Source organism: Rhodnius prolixus, unplaced genomic scaffold (genome assembly GCF_049639745.1).
Source record: "Rhodnius prolixus isolate KJV_2025 unplaced genomic scaffold, Rpr scaffold_3, whole genome shotgun sequence".
Lineage (NCBI taxonomy): Eukaryota > Metazoa > Arthropoda > Insecta > Hemiptera > Reduviidae > Rhodnius > Rhodnius prolixus.
In genome coordinates, this window is record NW_027411603.1 from 27,453,666 (window position 1) to 27,478,800 (window position 25,135).

The 25,135-nt window shown below is 31.3% G+C and overlaps 1 protein-coding gene and 1 long non-coding RNA gene across 4 annotated transcripts; one reads left to right on the forward strand and one right to left on the reverse strand.

The window, feature by feature from the left end:
• Positions 1-388: 388 nt before the first annotated feature.
• On the reverse strand, positions 389-25,114 carry LOC141452645 (small ribosomal subunit protein uS9m-like). Of its 3 annotated transcripts, none has more exons than XM_074125002.1 (12): positions 24,871-25,114; positions 24,628-24,740; positions 24,431-24,554; positions 24,236-24,339; positions 23,467-23,640; positions 21,223-21,311; positions 20,808-20,883; positions 20,422-20,547; positions 18,990-19,032; positions 18,168-18,283; positions 1,075-1,237; positions 389-560 (listed from the first exon to the last, which is right to left on the reverse strand). In XM_074125002.1, the coding sequence occupies exons 2-12, from the start codon at positions 24,685-24,687 to the stop codon at positions 469-471; spliced, it is 1,167 nt and encodes a 388-aa protein (XP_073981103.1). In that variant the 5' UTR covers positions 24,688-24,740; positions 24,871-25,114; the 3' UTR covers positions 389-468. The 3 variants fall into 3 exon arrangements, with proteins under 3 accessions (XP_073981103.1, XP_073981102.1, XP_073981101.1); XM_074125001.1 differs by having other exon boundaries at positions 24,831-25,114; XM_074125000.1 differs by lacking the exons at positions 389-560; positions 18,168-18,283; positions 18,990-19,032; ... (6 more) ...; positions 24,628-24,740; positions 24,871-25,114 and adding an exon at positions 3,042-8,751 and having other exon boundaries at positions 1,200-1,237.
• LOC141452664 (uncharacterized) lies at positions 14,698-20,548 on the forward strand. Its single transcript, XR_012457526.1, has 2 exons — positions 14,698-14,746; positions 17,303-20,548. It is a non-coding gene; the product is annotated as an uncharacterized lncRNA (long non-coding RNA).
• Positions 25,115-25,135: the final 21 nt, after the last annotated feature.

A 25,135-nucleotide genomic window follows, 5' to 3' on the forward strand; every position in this document is an offset into this window, starting at 1 on the left:
TAAATTTGGAATATTGATGAAATTTTAATATTTGAGATAATTTTTTTTTTTTATGCAACCACTTAATAATGTGACAGTATTTATTAATAAGTAGTTGGAAACTTTTATTAAAAACCGCCAAGTAACATTTATTGGGAATATTTAAATTTTGAGTATTTTATTATATTATCGTTAAGATCAATAAACAAAAACTGTTCACAACAAAATAAAAAATAAAAAAAAAAAACAAGTGGTCTGTTCTATTTAATTTACTGTGATTATTCTATTCACGATATACCAAAGGATTTGTTTTTTCATGGTTTTTAAGGGATTAATGAGGCGTTCTTTTGATAAATTCGTTTTTCTAGATAAATGCCAACCTCAACGCCTACTAATAAAAAAAAAAAAATGTGATATCATCATTATTTTATTGTAAACATTAATGCTCTACATCTCTTAGCCATACTTAATAATTTTGTCAAGGAAGGTTTAACGCTTTTTCCAAGTATACTTTTTACGTGCCTTTGCTTGGCCGGGCTTCTTCCTTTCCCTTCGACGGAAATCTCTGGTGAGAAGGCCGGCTGTAACAAATAACGAGGATTTTTAAATAAAATGACATTTATTGAAATAAGTTTATACTGTTTTACTTTATTGTTCAAATAAGCAAGTATACTCCTGTCGATTTTACCTCAGTAATCGGGTTTCGCCGATAACCTTCTGTCAGGTTTCTTTACTTAAACAAAACACATACTTTGTATAATCACGTCATGTCTTGCTATCGAACACCAGCACTCATCAAATTTACTTCATAGCCGTCTGTTATTTTAGCTTGTGAGAAGTAGAGATGGCTTACTAGACACGGGTAATGCTCAAAATGACCTTTGTGGTCAACCCAACTAAGCAAGCCTCTCTCTCACCACAGCGTCACATGTACAATTACTTAAAAATTACCGATTTTAATCTTGAATAGTAATCGTAATAATTAAAAAAAATGAATAAAACATAAAAAAATCAAATTATTAAAAATAAAAAAGACAATTTAGCTGCAAAAGTTAAAGAAATAAGCCAATATAATAATTTAGGGAAAAAACTAACCAAGTCTCATTGTTTCCACCATATCTTTGCTCACAAAAGAACGAAGTGCCCAAGAAATACCCCATCTAATGGCTCCAGCTTGACCAGTTTCCCCTCCGCCAGTTACTGTAGCTTCAATATCAACACATCCTCTCAAGCCAGTTAGTTCCAAAGGGTATAAGATCTAAACAGTATAATTAACACACAAAAAAAGTAGTTTTTCTCACAAAATTTTGATAATGAATACATAGTTTTCATGCCAAAATTCCTTTAAAAGTTAGTTTAGAAGAATAAATAAATATAAAAAAAAGACATGGAGAAATATGACTGGTCAGTATGATTGGATATTAATTGTACTCTTATCCGGTAATCGACGGATTTCAGGTTCCAAAATAATGTTGCTAACTTTAAGAAAATGAAAAATTTAACAAGTAGCATAATAAGTACAACAGATCCTCCTTTTCCCACACGTAAGATTCAGGAGATTTAACTGGAAAATCACTTTAACTTGCTAATAAAAATCTTCAGGTCAGAAAGACACAAACAGGATAGTAGCCTCTTTAAAGAGAAAATAGCACCAGGAATATACTGAATACAAAAGCAGGAAAAAGATCAAAATGTCAACTAAACTGAATTTGAACTAAAGCCTGTAATCTAAAGTTTCAGAGAACAGAGTAGTTTATAAATCGATAAAAATCTCTATCCGTTTTTATGCAATAAAGGAATGAATTTTCATTTTTCTATTTGAAAATGAATTTAGCTTAACATTTAATTCTTATTGTAATATATTTCACAATAATTTTAAAGTTAACACATACATAAAACAGATTACTTTTTGTTAAATATTATTAACAATGAATAAATGAAGAGCGCCAATCCTTTATTTTATGGCAGTGAAAAAGTTTTAAATTTATTTTAAGGGTATTTCAACATAAGTCATTTTAGCTCATAGTACTTTGACAACATCTGGACAGCCTTCTTTCACTACAGACAACACCGGGAAGTACAGAAGTAAGAAAGTATTGGTAATTCTCTTAGTATTAAGAGAAAAATCTAAGTGCAGGCGAATCGCTGCCCAATAATATCGGACATCAAAAGTTGAGGTTTTTATTTATTTATTTTCTTGTCCGTTGCAGAAGATGTATATTATTTAAAAAAAGATTTTTCCTTGAAGGGTATGCTAAATGAACTGAGCACCAATAAATGTATTTAAATACACCTTTTCCCTCTTCGTTGATTTATTCATGAAAAAATCCCTTTACAATAGAAATCATTTTTTTTCTTATACAGGAGTCCTGGTAAATAATAAAGTAGAAAATACGCAAGATTGTGAAACTTCCTCTTTCGAGTTTTGTTATATTCTTGTTACTGTGTTAGTTTTGACATTTGATGAAATTCGTTTCCGTAGCAAAAATTAATCATAAATCATTTATAGAAATTATTGAAATAAAAACTGAAACGGATAGAGTATTTTTTTTTTTAAACTTTCTAAAATGTCTTTTGCACGGATTTTCCCGGGAGGCACTTTCACCGTAAAAGTAGAGGAGCGCCCTAAACAAATCCTATCACATTTTAGATATTTACTCTGGTTTACTTACTATTCTATTCTGTATTTTTTGGACCAGCTGTAACTCTCTTGAATTTTGACGTATATATGCTACCTCCAAAACTCACTTACCCCTAGGCCTTTTACATAAATCATTTTAGAACAAATTATCTTTAAAGAAAAACTAATCAATCTTTTAGTTCGCAGTGAACGTGGTTTTTCACACTTTAAGAAGTTTAATTTTCAAGCCTCTCCAAGAAACTTGAATTAAAGAGATTAAAGTACGATTAAAAGGTTTAGTTTTTTTATTATTTTGTATCAACGACGTGACTTAAATGCGTGAGATTAATTTTCTAATAACAAAAAAAATTAAATTTCTAACAATAAAATATAATTTGTAGAAATAATAAGTAATAGAAATATCAAAGAAACCACAACTTACTAGGCTACGTTGGCAATGGCCTCTTCATTGATGATAATATTTGATTCAATAGCTCACTTTGATTTTCCAGAATACTTTCAAGTCTTTGCATATGTTCAAGAATCATTTCATTTTTTTCTGCTTTACTAACTGTTGATCTGACTGAAGAAGCATAAAAATGGCTCTTGTGGCGCGCAATTTCATGAGCCGCCTTCATTATATCTCTTGGTAGACGCTTTTCTCGTGGATTTAATGGTTTTACGTGCAATACAACTCGATAGGCAGCAGGTGACATAAGTGCACTCCATTTAAGAATTTCTGTGATTTGTTTAGGTAAGTATCCTTGAAAAAGAGACAATTCCAGAAATGAAATCAGTTCCGTTTGTCTGACTAGTTTAGATAGACCGGCAGTTTTGTGTAAACCTTGTATATCGTGTACAGCTATACCGACTAAAAGGTTCATCAGCACCACGGTAACAAACAGTATAAATAAAACAAATGTAATATGAGCACTAATGTTTAGTGGAAGTGAACTGCTATCCTTAGAACCCAAGAGTGGTTCTAAATCAAGTTCACCAGTCATCATTACTAACACTTTTACAAAGCCAATAAAAGGATTTTGAAATGCTTCGGACGTTGGAAAAATTACACAAAAACTAATTGTAAAACCGATAATAAGACAGGAGTAGGCCAATAAAAGTTTGGCGAATTCGGCTTGAACTTTGGTAAACATTTCAACATAAGTACCAAACAATGGTAACTGTCCTACGATGACCATTAGGTTTGTCCAACCACAAAGCACAGCGAATGCACCAACATGATTTTGCCATTCATAAGTTCTCCCGGTGTACACAAATGAAATAATGAAAACACTCAATATTGTGTACCATTCTATGATATTTGCCCATTGGGCAAAATATTGATGGGCCGACGTATAGCCAGCTATACCGAATATTTTTCTGGACATTTCAAAAGCTGTAAAAATAACTAAAACATACCAAATGACCTCCATAAGCAATGGATTCTTCAAAAGAAAAACACCAACTGCGGAATTTTTTTCACAATGTTCATGGTTAGAATTGGTAACATTGCGAGCTGCATTGTAGCAATTATGAGCTAAAGCTGTGATTACATACAATGTTAAAAATAGCACAAACAGGCCAGTTAACAACAAACGCGTAAAATAAAATCTACGCATCTTTTGCCACTTAATATAAAGAAAGGCGCAACACAGTGGATGGTCTAACATATTTTTTTGTCCCTCGTCTATTAGGGTCTTTAAAAGACCTACTTCTCCTCCAGAAGAATGTTGCAGTAAGGCACGGAAATCTAACTTCAGCTCAATCTCTTTAAAAGACTGTTCAGGATCATTTATGGAAATGGAAGCATCTAATCTTCGACTTATAGTTCTCAGCGAAGCAGGCGTTTTTCTTCCAACAATGCTTAAAGCTGTTAAGCCTCCTTTAGTGCGCGCACTAACGTCAGCTCCATTCATTATTAACAAATCCACACAGTGTCTCAATTCGTTCACAGCTGCAACATGTAACGGTGTGTAACCATACCTATCTCGGCTATTTACATCAGCTCCCCATTTGATCAGCAGTTCTACTGTACTATAAGCAGAAAGATTTTTACCAACTGCAGCATGTAATGGTGTTCTATTTTCATTATCAGTAGCGGTCACATCAGATCCAGCTTTAAGTAACAATTCAACACAATCAGTGCACTGAGACCTGGAAGCAAGATGTAATGGTGTTTGCCATTTTTTATTCCTCTTATTTACATCACCTCCGTTACTCAGCAACAATGATATACACTCAGTACCACCACCGTCTGCTGCAAAGTGAAGAGCAGTATTACCTTTCTCTGGTGTGGCCATGTTTATGTCGATTTTACTACAACTTAGAAGTAACTTTACAATTGATGCATTACATCTGTCAGCAGCTACATGTAGCGCTGTAAAACCGTGTGGATCTAGAGCATTGGGATTAATATTTCTTGCTAAAAGAAGTTTTAAACATTCAATTGAATTCGCCAAAACAGCAGAATGTAGAACTGTTTCATTTATGTTTGCACCGTTATTCAATAAAATTTTAAGAGCTTCTGGCGAGTTACCCAAAACTGCGTAATGAAGTGGTGAATATTTATTCTTTGAAAAATTAATGTCACAATTATTTTCTAATAACCAACGCAAGCACTCGACACAACCTGAAAAAGCACTCAAGTGTAGCGGACCTATACCTTCAGAAGAAAGAATAAAATTTATCTGTGCACCTTGGCCAGCTAATACAGGCAATAAATCAACTCTTTTAGTAAAACATGCCCATAAAAAGAGAATATCAATTTCATTCTGTCCTATCTCGTACCTTTTTAATTCTTTACCCTGTTCCACTTCTAATAATAGCTTGACATCTCCAGAAGACCCTCTCATCGCATCTAATAAATTCTGCCGAAGTGTATCTTTACATATTTTAACTGTAAGATCGTCTTCCATCTTCTCAAAAGCATCTTCTTCGTTTTCACTAAATAACGGAGGTAGGGATGAAGATTCCCTAAGTTCAACTTCCTGGCGGTGAAATGGCAAAGTCTTAGATCGAAAACTTTTCCAACGATACACTATACTGTGAGATGGCTTTGGCTCTTTTGGTCTCTGTTCTAAGTTAACACTAACGGCTCTGTCCAGAGGAACTTTCTCCATGTCGAAATGTGCCGGTGACTGAGTATAGTTGCCACTCTATCTTTCTCACACACACATCTCCCCCACTTTAATTCCAAACAGAAGAGTGAGAGAGTCCCTCAGTCAAGGACAACATAATAGTGAAGTTCAGTGATAGCTCACTCTTTCTTCTATTCTCTCTCTCTATATATCCATTATATTATTTATTAGAAGAATGTATTATCGCTACGCAAATATCTCTAATAATCTTTTTATTAAATGACTTGTTTGCCATAATTTGGCACACCTACCTATATATTTATTTTATTTTTAATTTGAATACTCAAGGCTGAATGGAGAAGATTTGTTTACATTAGAAGAAAGACTTGACTGGGTTAAAAAACACTCCTGATTTATATATTAATAATTTTATGAACCAAAGTTTAATTGTAACAAGATTAAAAGTAAATATAAGTTAAAATGTCTTTTCTTAAGTAATTTCCAAACACTTTGGAATGTTTCTTTATATTTGTAGAAGGTGCCCAAGTTTAATAAGACATTCTTCCACTAGGCTGAGAGGCTTTACGGACCATCGAGGCCTCTTTTAGAGCCACGACAGACTGAATAAACATATGCACCAACTATAGGGTACCACAACAAATCCCTCGGTTAGGCTGATTAGCCAACCCCACGGAATTTAGATTAAAATATAATTCTTTAAAGCACAGGTGTCAAACTGACGTCCTTAACCCTTTAGCTACTGAAGACGTACGCCTGGAGGCCTGCAGACGTGTATAAACACGCTGACTTAGTTTTGGCGACGTTTGGAAGCGATATGTCTGCCACTCTAATTGGAATGCCAGAATGATTCGGTTTCTCGGTTTCAAAAGACAAAAAAGAAGTAGGAATTCTCCAAATATATTCTTACGTTCTCAGTCTTTGAATCCAGATATAGAAAAACTTGTACAAGCAAATCGCTGGCCAAGTTTCCGGTAAAAAAGAATATTTTTTGTTTTATAAATACAATTATATAGTGCTTTAATTATCCTATCCAAATTCCTGAATCAATTAGTAGTGAAAAGTCAGTTCGCAAAATCCCAGTTTTCTACATTTACACCCCTCTGTTCGGGGTAGGGTTTTATTAAAAACCTAAAAAATCCATATGATCTTGAAACTCAATAAATGCGCAACTTTTTCTGAAATTATGTGATTCCTTGATTCATGAACCATTGAGAAAATGCAGTTGAAAATTTTAACAAAAATCATCGAGAACGAAATTTTTAGACATTCAAGTAGAAATTTCCTTGTTACAAGAATCGTTTTGAGGCTCTGTACCAAGCAAATTTATTGGAAATTTAATGCTCTTTCGTTTGAAATAAGCAGATTTGTTGTAGGATAAAGGATAGAAAAGTTACGGCCGTTTTTATGGTGAAAAACGCGAATATCAACGGAAAAGTTAAAAATGCAAATATCCTGGACACTATTGAGAATCGGGCCAAAGAGAATAGAATATTTTTTGTTGCATTTGTGCTGCTGAATCACCCCCCGAAGTTTCGACCACTCCTCCGTATACACCCTGTATAAATACAAATAAATAACCTGTCAGGACGAGCTCGAGAATTCAACAAATCAGACCAAAAACGAATTTTGAGGGTGCTTTAATTTGTCTATATCAACGTAATGTAATTAAAGAAAATGTATAGTTTTGGGTCTGAAAAATTTGGCCATATCAGAAATGCGAATTTTTTCTAAAAGGTGTACGCAATTTATTGAACTTTGGTACAAAAATAGCACCCACATAGAAGGAAATACCATGTGTTTAAAACTGAAATCTTTAAGATAAAAATAATTTTACGTGGACTTCAAAAGATGTTAAGTTTGATCCTTCTAAAGTTCCATTTCAGTGAATGTCTGTTTTCAGAATCTCCTAATGATTTTTTTTTTAAGACCTCGTGCAAAATGTAAAAATAAATGGTAGCCATTGTCTGCATATTACTTCCACTCTTCGAAAATTTACACTCGACTTAAGCGACAAGAAATGAACATTCGATACAGACAGCTCAAAAAACTGTTTGACAACAGATCACGGCTATCAGTAGAGAGCTCTTTGTTCTCTCTTTGTTTAACACTTTAGATTTAATTAACACTATATGGAACTACAGCATCGAACTTGAAGGTTCTGCCAATCAGTCTAATCTTCTAAGAATACAAATCTTGCCATCAAAAATCCACTGCACAATTGTCAATGCTTCCTTCTACGAGTAAGTACCGAATCATTCATAATGACCTCGATATCAGCTTGCAATTCGCAGCCAGTTTTCTTCACATTTGGAACTCTAGCAACGCTTTTAACGCTCCTTATTAGGACAGCCTATATTAGAAGTCCCCAGAACATTTCCAAAAAACAATTTTAAGGGAGAAAAGTAGTAATAGACATTTAGGTGAGAAAATGGTATGAGAAGTATACAGGATGTCAAAAAAATTAAAAAAACTGAAAGCAAATAAGAAAAACACTAGAATAATGAATATGAGAGCTTTCTCGACTTTTTGTTTTAAAGATAGTTGTTAAAAACTCAATCATATGTGAAGACACCACTATAGCCAAGCGGTTAGAGGCTAGACACAATCAAAGCTAAGGTGTGTAACTTAATAGTACAGGGTCCGATTCTCGGACTGGGCCTTGGATTTTATTTGAGAATTAATGAGACAAATAATCAGTAAAGTATGTTTGCTAATCGCATCAGTCCATGATACCTAATTTGGAGTAGAACGTAAAGCAAACCTGAAAAATAGGCATTACATACATACACTGACACTAACCCACACACATACTCAATGTATCCAGAAGATGGCAGTCTTCCAGGCCCGCAAGGATTCTCATGGTACATTCAAACGATCTATACCATTATGACATAGTAAAATGTCACTTTGGCACAGCCAGACCAGCGTGGACAAGCACAAATAGTGAACGTTTCAACAATGAAATAAAAGAAAACGTGTGTGTGCGCGTACGTACGCTTAGTTTTCTTGTTTAAATAAAGTAAAACAGGGCACTTTCTAGTTGTGTTTTTTTTTTTTTTACAAAACCTGAGAAACACGCAGAATTAGTTTATTTTCTGAGAACATTACTAAGAACCAAAATAGCCACTTGTAACAAATAACGCGGTTATAAACAAAGTGAAAGAAAACAAAAATTCAAATATACCTAAATAAACAAACACAGTTGTCACGGTCTGCAATGTTGCAGATATCTTTAGTTAATATAAATAAACAACAGGATGAATCTCCTATAATTTTACTAAACAGTAACAACTTAATAAATTATGTTAAAAACATAGTATTTATTGAAAATTATACGTTAATTAGAAGATTATTAATTAAACTTAAAATAAATATTGGATATATATGAAAAATCTAAAAACTACACTCATTATAATAATAGCAATAATCAACTGATCAACATTTAAAATGAACTGCAAGTTTACATTAAACTGTACTAAGATGTTAATACAGACTGTGGTATTTCCAAACAATTGAGTCTAAATACGTTACAGTTTCCTAGAATAAAACGGTATTACACTTTAAAAAACTTACATTGATTCAGGCCAGCAAGTTAAAATTTATTTAATTGCGTTAAATTCTAACGATGCCACTTAATTTATTATTCTCCTTTAGATATCTGTTTATTCAGTTAAGTATTTGTTCATGTGAAAATTAGAATCTGCAATAAATAATGTAGAGAAAGTCGAATAAGGTTTTACTCAGAACTTTCATTTTGTCATAACCCATGTTCATTCAATCAACGCGTTTAGTAAATGCAATCTTATGACTCATTCGAAACATTCCTTTCCCCAACTGGATTCCCCACGGAAAATATTTCCATTTAAGCATAATAGATAATATTTTGAGAACACATAACAAAATATTGCTTTTTCTCTTATTTCTTTGTTGGCTAATTGTGTATCATACAATGTTTTAGCAGGAAATATTCGTTACTACAAAAAACGACCATTTGTAGTAGGATAAACTGCTACACGCAATTTCTTTGTTTTACTAGAACTTACAAAATTTCCAAATAAACTTATAATTGAAAAAAATCACAGGAAACTGAAATCCCTCAACTTGAGAATCACTACAAAATAGATTTTTTGATCTTATTTTTTTTAATTTTCTAGAGTAGTCAACGTAGTCCGCTACCTTGGGCTTTACCTTGACAGAAGACTTACATGTAAGTCTTAAATACTCGACTTAAGAAAACAGAACTCAACAGACGCTTCCGACAACTGAAAAGACTACTCGACAACAGATCAAAACTCACTCTGGACAACAAAAGACTTATATATGTAAGTATATTAAAGCCAGTCTGGGCTTATGACATCGAACTATGGTTCAACCAAACGCTCAACTCAGCAAAGGATCCAGTCCTTGCAGTCTAAAATTCTTCGCTCTACAGTTAAACTCTCCTTTCTACGTCACCAATCAAACCATTCACACATACTTGAACATTCCTTTGGTCACAAAGTTGCAAAAACACGATACAGAAAATTCCATCTTAACACTCAATCTCAACACAATCCACTTGTACAACATCTATCTTCCAGAACATTTCCAGACAACACTTCCAAACGTCTTAAAAGACAGTGGCCTCGCGATCTCCTCTCTGATAAAGAGAGTCAGTAGAATGTAGAATGTTATTGGAGTGTTACCGCTGGGTAACTTCTCCACTCTGATATGTGTGAATGTTGCTTATTGTCACCCTTATTGTTTATAACGCAATGCGTTGATTGTTACTAAATAAATGATAAAAAAAATTTCTAGAAATCAGTTTTAAAAATTTCGTGTTACATTTCATGTAATTATTATTTGAATAAATTTTTAGGAGCTGTCCAGGTAAAGGAATAATGAGGGATAACATATCTCTCTAATGTATTATTCATCCTAGCAGTAATATAATAATGAGGTATAAATGAGTTGCTAATACTCCCATTAAATATTGACCAGGGAAGCCTTCGCCACTGAAACCCCAGATGAACTATTGTGGCACAAGTTGCTAATCATTGGAAAATTAAAGGAAATCGCTTGGCCAAAAGTTCGAATTTCCTAAAGGATTTATTTGGTTTTATTAAATTCTCCCTACTTCATTGAATTCTACAGTTTTAGTGAAATTTAAAAATGATACAAAAATTTTATATACGAATAATTAAATAAAATGAATTGTTAATGAATACGTCTTTTCTATAGTGAGTACTTTTTTTCAATAAAAACAGCCTGTTTAAAAATGATTTAAGAGAAAATCAAGAGATGTAAATAATATTTATTTTAGGTAAATATGTGCCCACTTGCGTTACACAGTAATGGAAACCACGGATCACTTGCAACTGTTGGTTTATTGCGAACAGGAAAAAAAAGTACAAAAATTAAATGCAAATGAACAACATAAAAAAAAAAAAATTATAATTGAGCCATACTCAGTTAATTCTGGATAAACAATACGCTGCGATAACAATGAGAACTTCACATGTAACAAATCCTTGAAGAATAGTGAAACATCTCGGATTTCCTCTCTATTGTGAGACTCCTTTCAGTTCATTTTTTTTATTTTGTTAAAGAACGCCTCCTTAATGTAACTTATTAATAGGTGAGACTTTAAACAAAAAAGAATCGTGTAAAACACAATCAAACTTATTCTGGCAATTTTGTTAGTTAAATTTTTTTTAATAGATCCTCTATTTTAGTCAGGCGATTTTCTGCAAACATTTTTATTTTTAAATAATAAACCAGAAGTTTCTTAAAATAAACACTCTTGATATAAAATTATTACAAACGGGATACAACTCTATTGAGAAATTACACAACTAAGTTTCAGAACTTCTGCGTTAGTCGACATAACAATTTTTAACCGATTGTAATAGAGAATTAAACAAGATTTTAGCGAGTACACCTTTACATGATGTCCTAAATAATAATAAAGAAAAGGTTTTTAAAGTTGAAGCTGTATTAGATATTTATTTTTATTAAATTAAATTACTTTATAAAAAGGAAAATAATTAAGTTTAAAAAAATATTTCATACTTATCTCATTAAAATGGATTCAATTTTGTTCTGCTTGCCGCAGATGAACGGACCCACTTTTCATGGAAAGCTTCATTACCCCCACTCCTTAAGACGATTTGTACAGAAAAATGTTTCAAGTGAAAGTTTTAGATGTACATGTGTGTAACCAGCACACAAGTCTAAAGAAAAACATGCCACTTTTTTTAACAGATTTTCATTAGTTGAGATTTTTCATTCATCTACATATTTTTATTTAAAAGATTTTCCCAGAGAAACTTTTTTTTAATGACAGTTTTTGGGAGAAATATTGGTTAAGCTAACCATTTTAATGATAATGTGTTTGCCCTAATACTGTACAATTCAAAAAGCAATTCAATTCTATAAATTTTAAACTTACAGAAAATATGACGCATAAAATGCCATTTTTTCTCTAAAGTTTTCTTTTTTATTGTACAAATTAAGGTTTAAAGAAAATTTCATTACATAAACTGTAGTAAGAAAAAAGATTTTTTCTAGCGAATGAATTATTAACAAAATAACGATAATAAATTTTGCATGTTCGTAGAGGAAAAACGATGTTAGTAATTCTGCTTTTAAGTTCCAGAACATTAACATACTATTATTAATGAGATAATATCAATTCTTAAAACCTTATAAAACATGTACCAGTTTTGATGATGTAATAGGCGAATAGAACTGTGATCCTAAATTTTTTAATGTTTTTTTTTTAAATGATATTTATCCTTTCAAGAAAGCTGCCCGTGTAATTCTATTTACAGTGGTTTCTAATTTTAGTACATGTTTTTTAAGTGGGTAGATCACAGTAAGCAATACTTTTTATTCTGTTAAAAGTATTCTCTATTATAGTGATGCCTATAAATTTATAATTTTAATTTTTACTAATTTAAATTTGAGTTTCGTTGAAATAAATACAAAATAACTGTTTAAAAGATTAACATATTTATAAAGAAAAAAAAAAAGCATTCTAAATTTAATATATTTCATTTTTTAAAAACTAAACATAAGGGAGCTGCTTCATGAAAAACTTCAGAATTTAGAAAACTATTAATCTTTTAGTTGATTTTTGTTAAACGATTTTTGCAACATAGTGTCCATGGAATATTTTCGAGACTCCTAAGCAATTAAAGACAAAACCGTTCTTTGATTAGACACATTAAAGAGTTGTCTAAAGTAGCAATTACTGAGAACCATTAAAACAAAAACAATAAAATTAATTTTCCTGTGTAAAAATTTCAAATAGAAGTAATAAAAATGAAAAAAAAAAAAATAATAATAATTATCTTTTTCGACGTCCCATAGTCCGAAAAGATGGTTTTTAGAAATTATTTATGAAAGTACGTTAACATTATAGCTCAAAAAGGAACTGATTAAACAAAATTAAAACACTGAATTAAAACAGTATTGAGAACGTTGTAAGCATTCCATGCCTTGATTGTTCTATCAAATACAAATCAATTGATTCATAAAAGATAAAGATTCATCAGTGCTTAAATTCAGAAGTTAGAAACAACGTTTAATGTTTAATGAAGTTCTTAAATTTTTGTTTAAAAATCTAGCTCTTTAAAATAAGTTTAACAAGTGTATGCTGTTAATTTTCACATGCGTAACAAAAAAAAATAAAATAACAAAAGTTAACAGCTAATTCTACTAATCTATAGAACATGGTAGGATACGGTGTTTAACTTCATTGACTCAGTTCATAAAATAAAATAAAAAAAGCAAACAAGGACGTTCGGTCATTCACATCATCAATCCGCTCCATAAATCTCTTAAGAATTTCAATATTTTTAGTAATTTTATTCATTGTTTCTGTGATAAGAATTTTTTTTCAAATGTTAAAATGGTAAATAAAACTCATTATTTCGGAAATTAAATTGACTAACTTACATGAAATAAGAATTAAAAACAATTTTAGATAATCAATTAGCGATTCTTGTTATTATTATCAATGTCAGGATGATTAAGGACAAATAGGTGCCATGAGGAGACCAGATGAAATCGCGGTTAACACAAAATATTAAATAAAAAATGCCAAATAGTAGCAAATCTATTCCAATAATATATTATTTTCATTAGTATTTAATTATTCATGCCTTCGCTTTTTAATTAGATAGATATGCAAGGCTTCAAAGTTATTACGCCATTGTTTACTATTATTGCGAATGAACTTTTCCGTAGCAATTAAAAAAGTATCCCTATACATCAGAGTTCATTAGTAACCAGATAAAGATAAAATCTAAGGGCACAACTGCTTCAACCTACACATCTTCATGGGCTGCAGTCAGTACCAGTTAAGCAAAGTAATAATTTACCACTTCATTACATAATTATTCATCACACCATTTTAGGAACAATATGTACTTTCACGTCAAAATAAAGTAGTACAAATCAAATTTTATTAAAAAAAAAAAAAAGACGTTCAGCTGAAAGCAAGCAGAATTTAATAAGCAATATACATGTTTCAAGCATTTAGGCATAGTGAGAAGATTCTCAGGGTGCAAATTGAAATATACCCTTTTGAAGAACCACTTCCCAAAATACTTAGTACAAAAAAGTTTCTAAAAAATTAAATTTAAAGAAATTAAAGATTCAAGGGAAACATTACTTTTAAGTTGTCAGTTGATCTCGTTTCGCTCCTTATATAATAATCACTTTTATTTAAAAGATTTTCCACGGAAAATATTATTTTATTAGTTTTCTGTGAAATGTAAATATGAAGTACAAATTATTGTTTCAAGGTCTGTAATAAAAAAGATTGAAAACGCACAATTCAATGCAGAACTAAAATCTTCTACAGGTTTTATATTAATTTGTATTAAGACGCGTCAAATTTGTATTAATTAGCCACCATCTGGACAGCGTTGTCTCGTTAAAACAACACCGGACAGTGATTGTTGATGTAAAACAATACTTAATTTAAATTTATCGTTTCTAAGACGACCCATACTTTTAAATATTTGTCAGAATTTAACTGTAATAACTGCAGAAGATAAAAGTAAGTGAATGAAGAAGGTTTTTAGTCACTTTAACAATTTATATATTTGCACATAATGTACTTCTCACTTACGTGTACTCGTGCGCAACTAACCGTTTTCTAAAAAATGTGTATAAATTCATATTCGAAAATTTCTCCTAAAATTCAATTAAACTTGTTTACCGCAAACATCAAATAAAATGTCACATTCAAGTTTTTAAGAAAATAATAATAAAAACTAATAGTTTTTCTGTTTGATCCTGGGACTCTTAGATCATTTTCTAATTGCGTCTGTAAACGCTAGAAGGTTTGGGAATAGACCAACGCTTCAAGTACAGCAAAAGAATAAACGAATTATTTAAGCTATGACAGTTGTAAAGATACATAGCGCTCATTCCTATTTACTACAAATAGCAGCAATTTATTTATCTTTATAAATTAATATATTAACGAGTCAATTATTCTTTAATTTTATTTGGGTGTCAAGGTTTTACACAAACAATTCGTTAAAATTATTGAAAACTTACAGGTCAAAATATAATCTAGAACAAAAATAAATTGTGCCAAGAAATACTCGTACATTAGAATTTAATATCTTACTATTTTTTCTTAATTACGCGCAAGCAAATACTAATATGACTACTAGGGCTCAAATATGCTACTAGTAGCAGTTAAAGTTGAACTATTAAGGGGAGTTTAATTTATTTTGCCCGAAGTTAACAGTATAGTATAATCTGCTGCTCCGTTTACGATTCTTTATTTGGCAGATGGTCATTAAGCACCAATTAAAAAAAATAAGCGTTTGCTTTACTTGCATTAGAAAACGAAGTTTCTTTAACGTATTATAAACTTCACGAGAATCATATGAAAAATGCATAGAAATGGTTCTTTAATCTGGAACCAATTCTAAAATTACCTTCACCCATAAAATTTTCAACTTATTTTTATATGTACTTGAATTAATAGTTAGAGTAAAGAATATTTTAAAGGTTTCAGCTCGATTGATTTTCAAAAATCGGGGAAAACTGAAAAAAAAAAAAAATTAAGAACTTCACAATTTTGTCATTCTTTTTTCTTCAAACTTGAAACTTCAAAAACTCATTCAATTTTCATTATTATATTAAAACAGAGGGAAACCATCCGACACCACCTCCTCACCCTATAAAATCCCTTGTTTTTTCGGGAAAATGATTTAATTAGTGTCCTAATTAAGAAAAAAAAATTTACGATTTTTCTAAAAGGAAGAAAGATCATTAGCTATTTCGTTATGTAAAATGGTTTTGGGAGGGAAGCAGTATTGAAATTGTAAACTATTACAATACCTCGGTATAGGGGTCACTCCGCAGCTTAGATTGGGCCGGCACTTTCAAGAGAAGTTGTCCACCTCTAAAGACGGCATTAACTGTACGTGGAATAAATATATCGGTGTGAATGATATCCCAATGTCGGCAAAGTATACTTTATTTAGAGCAGTGTCAAGGTCAGTTATTTGTTATGGAGCCCAAATATGGGGATTCGAAGAGTATACGGCGGTGGAAAAATTACTGCGCTATTTTATAAAGAAGCTTTTCGCCTTGCCCCAGTGTACCCCGAATTACATGCTTTTTTTGGAAACGGGATTAAAGTCTATGAATGCTTATACCCTGCGACTTACATATTATATACATATTAAAGACTTTAAAACACGTGAATACCAGGCTTACGCAACAAATAGCCAATAAAGAAATGGCAAGGAAATTGTATTGGTACAGGACGTTGCTGGACCTCGCTGGGAAGTACGACAGCGATATAGAAATTGTACGCGGTAATGGCCAGGAACTGTCCGTCAGAATGGGTAGGATTGTGGAGCTGGTGGGCCGTGGTCATGGTGAGGAAATGATGGCTTTGGCAACCCGTTCGGAACGCTACATTCTTTATAAAGAGCTGCTCTCATGTGTAGATTATGTGTCATAAATTTCAGATGAGCAGAAGCTATCAACGATGAGGCTAGTATTCCGAACGAGGTGTCATATGCTGGGTCTAAACTATAAACCATGGTCCACTGAAGCCAATTGGGATTGTACCATGTGCAACTTGAAAGCAAAAGAAGATACTCTCCATTTTCTGGCTGTATGCCCAATTCTTGCCGAGTATAGAATGAGGTATTTTGGGAAGATTCAACTGTCCAAAGAAGAACTAAGCTTTTGACCTAGGGACTAAGTCATCTCTATAGGGCTAGTCAATTTTGCAGAATTATTTGTGTTTTTTGAGTAATATTGCATAATTACGTGTCTAATTTTCAATTTTCCAGAGTTTTACTAGTACTAGTACTAAAGATAAAAGTGCGAGTACTAGTGGAGTGGGCAAACAATAAATAATTAAATAAAATTCAACATTTCTGTCAAGTTTAATAAAATTCCTTGCAATCATTTCAAAAATTTAAAAAATGCAAATTAAAAAAAAAACTGTTATTTCCAATTGGCTAATTTTCCATAAATTTCGAACTTTTAACTGAAATTTAGAATTTAATTCCAATTTATATTATGCATTTATTTGTTAAAAAAAAAGACGTATTAAAATTACACTTTCAATTTTCAGATTGATAACAGTATCTACTTCCTTAAACTCAGGAATTCGGTGTAATGGCAACTGATAAGCACAAAGATAAAGTTATAAACGCAACTATAAATATTTATTTCAAAATAAATAGAACATTTTAAAGAACGAATGGACAGTAGGATTTTGTTTTTATTAGTTCACATTCAAGGCATATTGCACCCGATTTCTTCAAGTATAACTAATTTTTAAATTTACTCCTTTAATAAATCATAAAGGACTAGATCTAATTAACAGATCCATTGGATCCTGAAGAAACACCCAAAATTGCAGCCAATTTTAAATGAATTTGCGACGGTATTTGAGAAACATAGTAATGAAATATGTGATAAAAATAAATTAAAAATGCGAAACTTTCATTTTTAAAATCTGGTACACTAGTACTAGCCATTGCTGTTAAAGATAGGATTGAAAAATATTTTGTAGATTGATGAAAGCCAATACTTTGGAACCCGTGGATCGTAGCACTTGGAGAACCAATTGTAGCTGTCTTAAAACCTGTTTGGAGCGGATATTTACGTTCTAAGGCCATAACCTTCAAGATGCGAACACAAAAAATGAAAATTTGGTGGAAAAAAATGAACAATTGGACGAATTGTAGATAAGGATGGGATCTACTTCACCAATCATCATGTTAAAGCTAAACAAGATACATCTTAACCAACTGATGTGGGTACGTTAAATGTTTTGTGGATATGCCCACTATTTCTATAAAATTTCCACCCAACTCACCAAAACTTTTAAATGCTCAATACGAACTATAAAAAAAAGAATAAACATGGCATTGATCAAAACAATTTCTATAAAGTCGGGAAAGTTCGTGTGCAGTTATTTAAATATTACTAACCTGGTTTCTGGATTGGACTGTTGTAAAATATTCTATATCTTTGCCATTTATAGATAACAATCCTGTTCCTGGATTCCTCACGGTGACGTTAGCTCTAGCATTCTTTCGTGGACAATCTGAGGAAAACATTTAAAAAGTAAATATCATTTATATCAATGCATTCTTGAGTTAAATAAAGTGGCAAAAATATATTTACTTAATATTTTGTTTACTTTTAAACTAATTTATTTATATGACTTATCATTTAAAGAGCAATATAGTTTTTACTAGGTAATGGGGACTGTAGTTTAAAGATTGTAGGATTGAGCCTACACTGTTAGGTACTATCTATCTATTTCCTTTCCCCATTTGAACTAGTAAATATTCAAATTTAAACAATCCAAAAGCTGTATAACTGTAAATGGATCTAGAGAAATGCGTGAGAATTCCACAAAATATAAAAAAAAAATCCAACGACTCAGAAAGCTAGTGTGACATATTCTTGTTGCTTTGTTTCGAAACTGTCTTAAAAATCACAAAATTTCTAAATTCCATTCTCACATTGAATGTACAAAAAATAAAATAAAGCATTAAATTCGAAATTTAAATAAAGTTTGGGGAGAATTTTATCAAAAGTAAACATTTTTGGGAGAATTTTTGGTGTTAGTTGCCCTAAACAGGATGAATAAAAATTAGTGAAGTGCGAACTGAATTAAACAACTTTCATGAATTCTCACTGAAAGAGTGTATTTTTTTGTTTTTTTTTTAACTCTACTTTTAACAATCACTCAACAAAAATTTCAAATTAATAGAAAAATAGAATTCTTTAAAATGAATACTTACTTTTAACGGTAATAAATGCTCTTCCATTTTCATCATATTCTGGCTGAAAAAAAGATTTTTTTTACTAACTGAAATTTCTAAATCCGGTGAAAAATTTGTTGTTCTTTAACAAAACTTCTTTCATAGAAAGGTTTATTGGGGTAAAATGTTTAAACAATAGGCAACAATTAAGAAAAAACAAAAAACAAAAATGAAAAGCATTATACAGCATCACTAAAAATTAGATATGGTTCTTTTGATTTTTTTTTTCGAACAGACTATGAAAGAGAGATGTATCGCCTTGAAACAAACTCTTTCTTGAAAAATCAGCTAAAGAAAGGGTGCCAAAAGGGATATAATATTTTCTTTTAATAGAATATGTTATGTAAATAATAAAAAAAAAGACACAGACAATCCTGGTTTACTAAATAAAGAGTACAAGTGAATGAACCCTATATCAAGTTAAACTGTTAAAGTTAGAAGATGTTAAGAATTAAAATACCTGGGGTCACTAGTCACCGAGCTATTAAAAACGATATTAAAGAAAAAAATAAAAGGTAAGTTGGCTAGGTGTAAAAAAATGTTTTCCTTATTACGAAAAGCCTTGCAGATCAAAAACATTTCTCGAAGGGCTGGCCATTGTAAAACAGGAGTTAAAGAATGGATATGAGAAATGAGTTCGAACTAAATGTAACAAAAGGATACTTAATATCTGAGAGAAGAAAATCCTTTGTAAATATAATACCGTAAGAAATTAAAGGTTCCTGGATGATAAGAAAGAATATCAACTTTAGGAATTATACGGCGAGCAAAATCTAGTAATCTTCGTGGATAAGTAGGCCATGTATAATCACAAATTCTAGACGGAAGTTTCTCAGTAAGTTGTAGAACTGAACTCCAACAGGTAGAAGAAGTAAAGGAGAAGACAGTCCGTGCGATGGCTGGATTACTGGCGGTCCTTAATAAATCCCTGTTATTCCTTCAGCTTGCTAGCATTTTTCTTTTTACTGAATTCTTAAAACAATTAAGTATTTTTATTTTATTTCCGATGCTGGGTGAGATGGATTTCTGGTGGTTGTTTTTTCTGGGATCCTTCGCTGATCGGAGCATCTGCTGCCTTTTAATCGCTATCTAAGTCACGGTGCCAGTGTACCTTTGTGGATCAACTACGTTTCTCTGTTTTTCGTATGAAAGAGATGCTTCTAATCGAATGGGGTTGAGGACCAGCATTTTAGGCTCGATGAAACCCGTAGAAGGACAAAATATCTTTCCTTTAGTTCGCCATCAAATCTGATAAATTCCCAGATTTCACATTTGAAGCAGTACCACTAGATAAGTTTAAGCTGCTCGGTACAGGATCCTATTCTTTTAAACCTCGTCTCCTGGCGTGCCTGTAGTAACCCTTTTCAAAAAATTGTCAAGATTGTCACTAAAAATAAAATAAAAAAGGTACCTTTGGCGCTTCAAATGACATCGTCATCTCCATCAGAGTCTTCCTGTATTTCATTATGATTTCTTTCGCAAAAGCAGAATATTTATGGGCAAGGAGACGCTCAGCGGCAGCTAAAAAATTCTTGTACTGAGAACAGTAAATTAAAAAAACCTATTTAATTAATTGACTGTAATTTTATAAAGGTACTGATTATGTGCAATTTTATTCAAAACTACGCCAAGAAATTAGAAGAATTGTTAATTATAATTACTTCTAAAAAAAATGCTTAAAACTTTAGACTAATTAATTTAATAATAATAAAACGAGAGTTGATTTTTTTTTTTTACTCTGATTTAAAACTAATAATTATTTTCAATATATTATTTTATTAAAAAATACGGACCAACCTCAAAATCAGTCAAAGGTTCAACAACCATTTTTTCAAGCTCTTCTTTGGATATCCATTGTGAACCTGTAACATCCCTTTTAGGGTAAAATATAAACAAAATTATTGCATAACTCAACCATTTTCTAAAACGGTTCTTCGTTAAATTCATTGAATCAGTTATCATTATTTTTTAAACCCTCCTTACTCCTCCGTGGAATAAAAATAAAAGTCCTTTGTATCTTTAAAAAAGATTCCCCCAAAAATAATGTTTTTCATATTTATTGAGAAACCGATGAAAACTTGAAGAACAAAACAATAAAAAAAGTATCTAAACTCTAATGAAATTTATGAACAATTAATAGTATAGATTGCAAAAATAAATGAATTAATGAATGAAACTTATTATTACAACTTAATATTTTACAGATACATACAACATATTGTTGGTGGAAGAAATCGACATATTTTTCTTCAACTGTTCATCTTCAATAGCGTTCAGAGTTTGCATTTGTGTCACGAGATCCTTCAAAGATAAAAATAATTAACACTAAGGAAAAACAGTAGGCATACATTTTTAGAAACTTTTAATAAAAGCTTTCTAAATTTCTTTTAAGTAACAAAATTTTTATATTATAAAAATGTAACTTAAAGTATTTAATTAATATATTTAGTGTCTTCCAAAATCTTGATTAACTTGTTTAACTACCTGAAAATATTGGCTATCAACTATGGGTATGTTTTTTAAATAAAATGAGCAAGGCTTTACTATTTCAAAAAAGTAGCAGACTGTATGTATATTCTGATTTCAATTTCTGGATGAGATTTAACAGTTAGCGTCCAGCGCTTTGTTACCTTGCCCAATTATAATAATAAGAAAATAAGATACATACGTTACACATTAACATTTATTTTAAATTATTAACTAGTAAGTTTTTAGTTTTAACATAGTGCTGAATCCGTAAAAGCGCAGGTTATTATTATTTAGTTAGTAGATCTTTATCTTTTTATAATAATAAAGCCAACACCTTCTGTTGGAGACGAAATTAGATTAATTAAGTAGCGTTTACAATGATTGCTAAATCCCCTAACTGCCTAATTTAGAAGTATGTTAGCCATTATAATTTTGTAATTTTAAATGAAATGAAACGAATACTTAGAATTTTAAAGGTTTTTTAAAAGACTTCAAAATAATTTCCTAACAACTTATACATGCTGTTACACATGCGTGGACTTCTATGTAAGTGTATTTAGCATTTAACATTTAACCTCTTATTTAGACTATCTGAACTCGTTTGTATTTTAATATTAATTAGTGGTTGTAATTGCTACATTTCACGAGGATATTCTGTATGTTCGGTTTAAGTTAAGTTTACAAACAAAAAATTTAGTCATAAAGTGGTTGAAGCTACTGAAGAAAATAAAAGTCAGCTATCTGAAGAGGATCAAGTGTTACTTTCAAAGATTCCTAAGAAAGGGTGCGCTCTCCAGTGCGACACCAGCATCGGATGAGTGGATGAAGGCAATGGCAGACGAAGTCAGTTCTATGTTACAGACTTACAAAGAAAAAGAAGTTCTTGGAATCACTTAGTTTTCCAGGGCTGTGGAGATGAAAAATGCGCGGCTGGTGTTCTGAGAGTTCTCTCAACAACCCAGTCAATCAAACATTTGTCGTATTAGCCAGAATTGGTTCAGTTTGTTTATTAACAGCTTTGCCAGCTAGGTAAACTATGAAAATGAGAAGTAGGACATTGCTTTATTCTTCTTAAATGAAGAGTTCGAAAAAAAAAATCAGATGGAACTACCTCAGCAGCTGGAACAAATATTAAGGTTCATCTGCGTTGACAGAGCGAATGCTGCAACAGTTTCTAAAGCTAAGGAAATGTTATAGGAGCTGCAACAAGGATAAGGTGGATAAGGTCTTCTTCCATCGCCTTCAGTTAACTTAAAAGAGCAATGAATAAATTGCGACAGTCCGGTTGAAGCTCAGTGAATAACAGAAATGTAGAGTTATACCCACACATGATACATATATATTATCTTAATAATAAAGCCGAAGAAATGGTCTTAATCGTAATATATTGACATTATAATCCCTTTCGAAGTCCACATTTTTTTGGGAAATCGAATACTGAGTAAGTACTGATTGTTCAGCGAGGAATGATTATATTTCTACTGGCAAAAAATGTTATAATTATGAAATACTGGACCGATTTGGAATTGCTAATAGCAAGCCTGTAAATATTTAAACAAGAACGAGTTGTTAAAATTAAGAAGAAGAAAACGTCTCAAACAAGTGTTCCAAATAAATATTAGACAAACAAATAAAAAATCAGGTTGTTCCGAATAATGCGTCCTCAAATTGATTTATGTTTCAATATCTTCTAATGTTTAACATATTTTTATTTACTTTACAGACGACTAAATGTTAAATAAAACTAATACATTTACAATTTAAATTGTACGTCATAGAAAGGCTAAACAGCATGAGAATCAATCATACGATGTATTGTCATTTTATTAAAAAAAATCTGGTAGAACCGCTAACGCTTTTTGTTTATTTGGCTTTAGGTGTGTCAAACCAGAAATGGAAGATAGTTACGGAGAAGCGCACTCTATATCTCTAATCAACTTTGTATTTATCAATTAGATATTAATCAACAGTTATGTAGAATACTAACGTGTAATATATTAAAGTAGTTTGGCTTCCCTGTGTAAAATAGAAAGTGAAAAGGTCTACCAGCTTCGTCAAACTGAGCATCTTTTCGAGCAGGGAATATTATTGGTGGAGGCTTCATCAGCGGTCGTGCCTTCTTTTCAAAGAGTCCTGAAGGAAAAAGATACTCTATCGATTCCTAAAAATTAAATAATACAAAAATTTATAAAATGACAAAACATTTATCAAAATTAAAAATAATATTGTAATGACAAACATAAATTGCTCAGGATTAAACGTCACAAATGGATGGATTCAGATTTGGATTAAATTGTAATTTTATTGAAAATATATGAGATAAAATATACTGAGCAATAAGAAACTGCATTTAGTCATTAATTAAAACGAGGTGCGCTAAAAGTTTCATAATTTTTTTTTTTTGGAATCTCATCAAGAGATTAGTGAATGTGAATTAACTTTGAAAGGTAAATTGTTTGAGATAGAACAGGAATCAAAATCTGCTTTAGGTGAAAAAACAAATCAAAGTATCGCAAATGTTTGTTTTCATTGGTATACTCGTATCCCAATTTTCACTACCTCGTACTATACAAACTTTTACATAATTTCCATCTTCCATTTAAAAATGCTCCACTGACATCTAGTATTTGAGTGAGCAGGATTGGGTGTTAGTTTTTTTTTTTTTTTTGGGGGGGGTGTTAGTTATAGAACACTTAAAACTTCAGCTTAAGTGACAATAACAAAATTATTAAGAGCAGTTACTGTTTACTACTTACATCTATTTGTTCTTGTGTAAGGCTTTCTGGGTCTAATCCCATCATATTGGCTAAATGTCTTTTTCCAACATTAAATAGCTGATTTTCTTGAGTAATGAACTCATCTAAAACGTGAATTGAGTTAAGCAGTTTCACTCAATTTATATAAGGTACAATAAAATCATTATGAGAACATAAAATGAATAGTGAACTAACTGTAAGTACGAGCTCTTTCTAGGTACGCTTTCATCGCTTTACTAAGCTTCACAGTACGTTTAGGTGTTGCTTTTTTTTCAATATCTTGAGAAAAACATCTGAATAAGCATTTGTAGGTCCCATCCTAAAACAGAAAAACGCTAGAAATAAATTAATTTGACTTCGTAGAATAAAGAGCAGAAAATGTATACTCTTACTTGCACAACGAATCGAGCACAACTACTAATGAAAGTAACAGCTTTCTGGGTACATAACATTTCGAATTAATTCAATTTCATCACCCACTCTTGAAAATATAGAGCAATAAACACTTAAAACAAAAAAGAAAACTGAGTTTTAAAGAATAAATTATGAATTTTATATAAGTACAAATCGGGCTATTTTACGCAATGTAATTTACTTCTACGGAACTTGAGCGCAATAAACTAAACAATACCCACATTACTCCGGTAAACCTGATCAATCGTAACGTAACCTTCTTAGTTGAAGTATCAAGAATATGAATTATGAATTCAACGTTTGCCCAATAATCGAGTTATTTCGAATTATATGTATCAATACATCTCAACAATATTATTAATGTTGAAAATCTTCAGAGCGAAAGAGGAGTGAAAACAAACTGAAAAAGTAAATCCGTCAAGATCTGTCTTGAATTAAAGGACTGTTCTTGCAAAGCCTTGCACAAAAACACCTTGGCCTACTCAG

Bases quoted from the DNA above. Each gene is read 5' to 3' on its own strand.
- LOC141452645 (XM_074125000.1), bottom strand. From the start codon at position 5,718: ATGGAGAAAGTTCCTCTGGACAGAGCCGTTAGTGTTAACTTAGAACAG.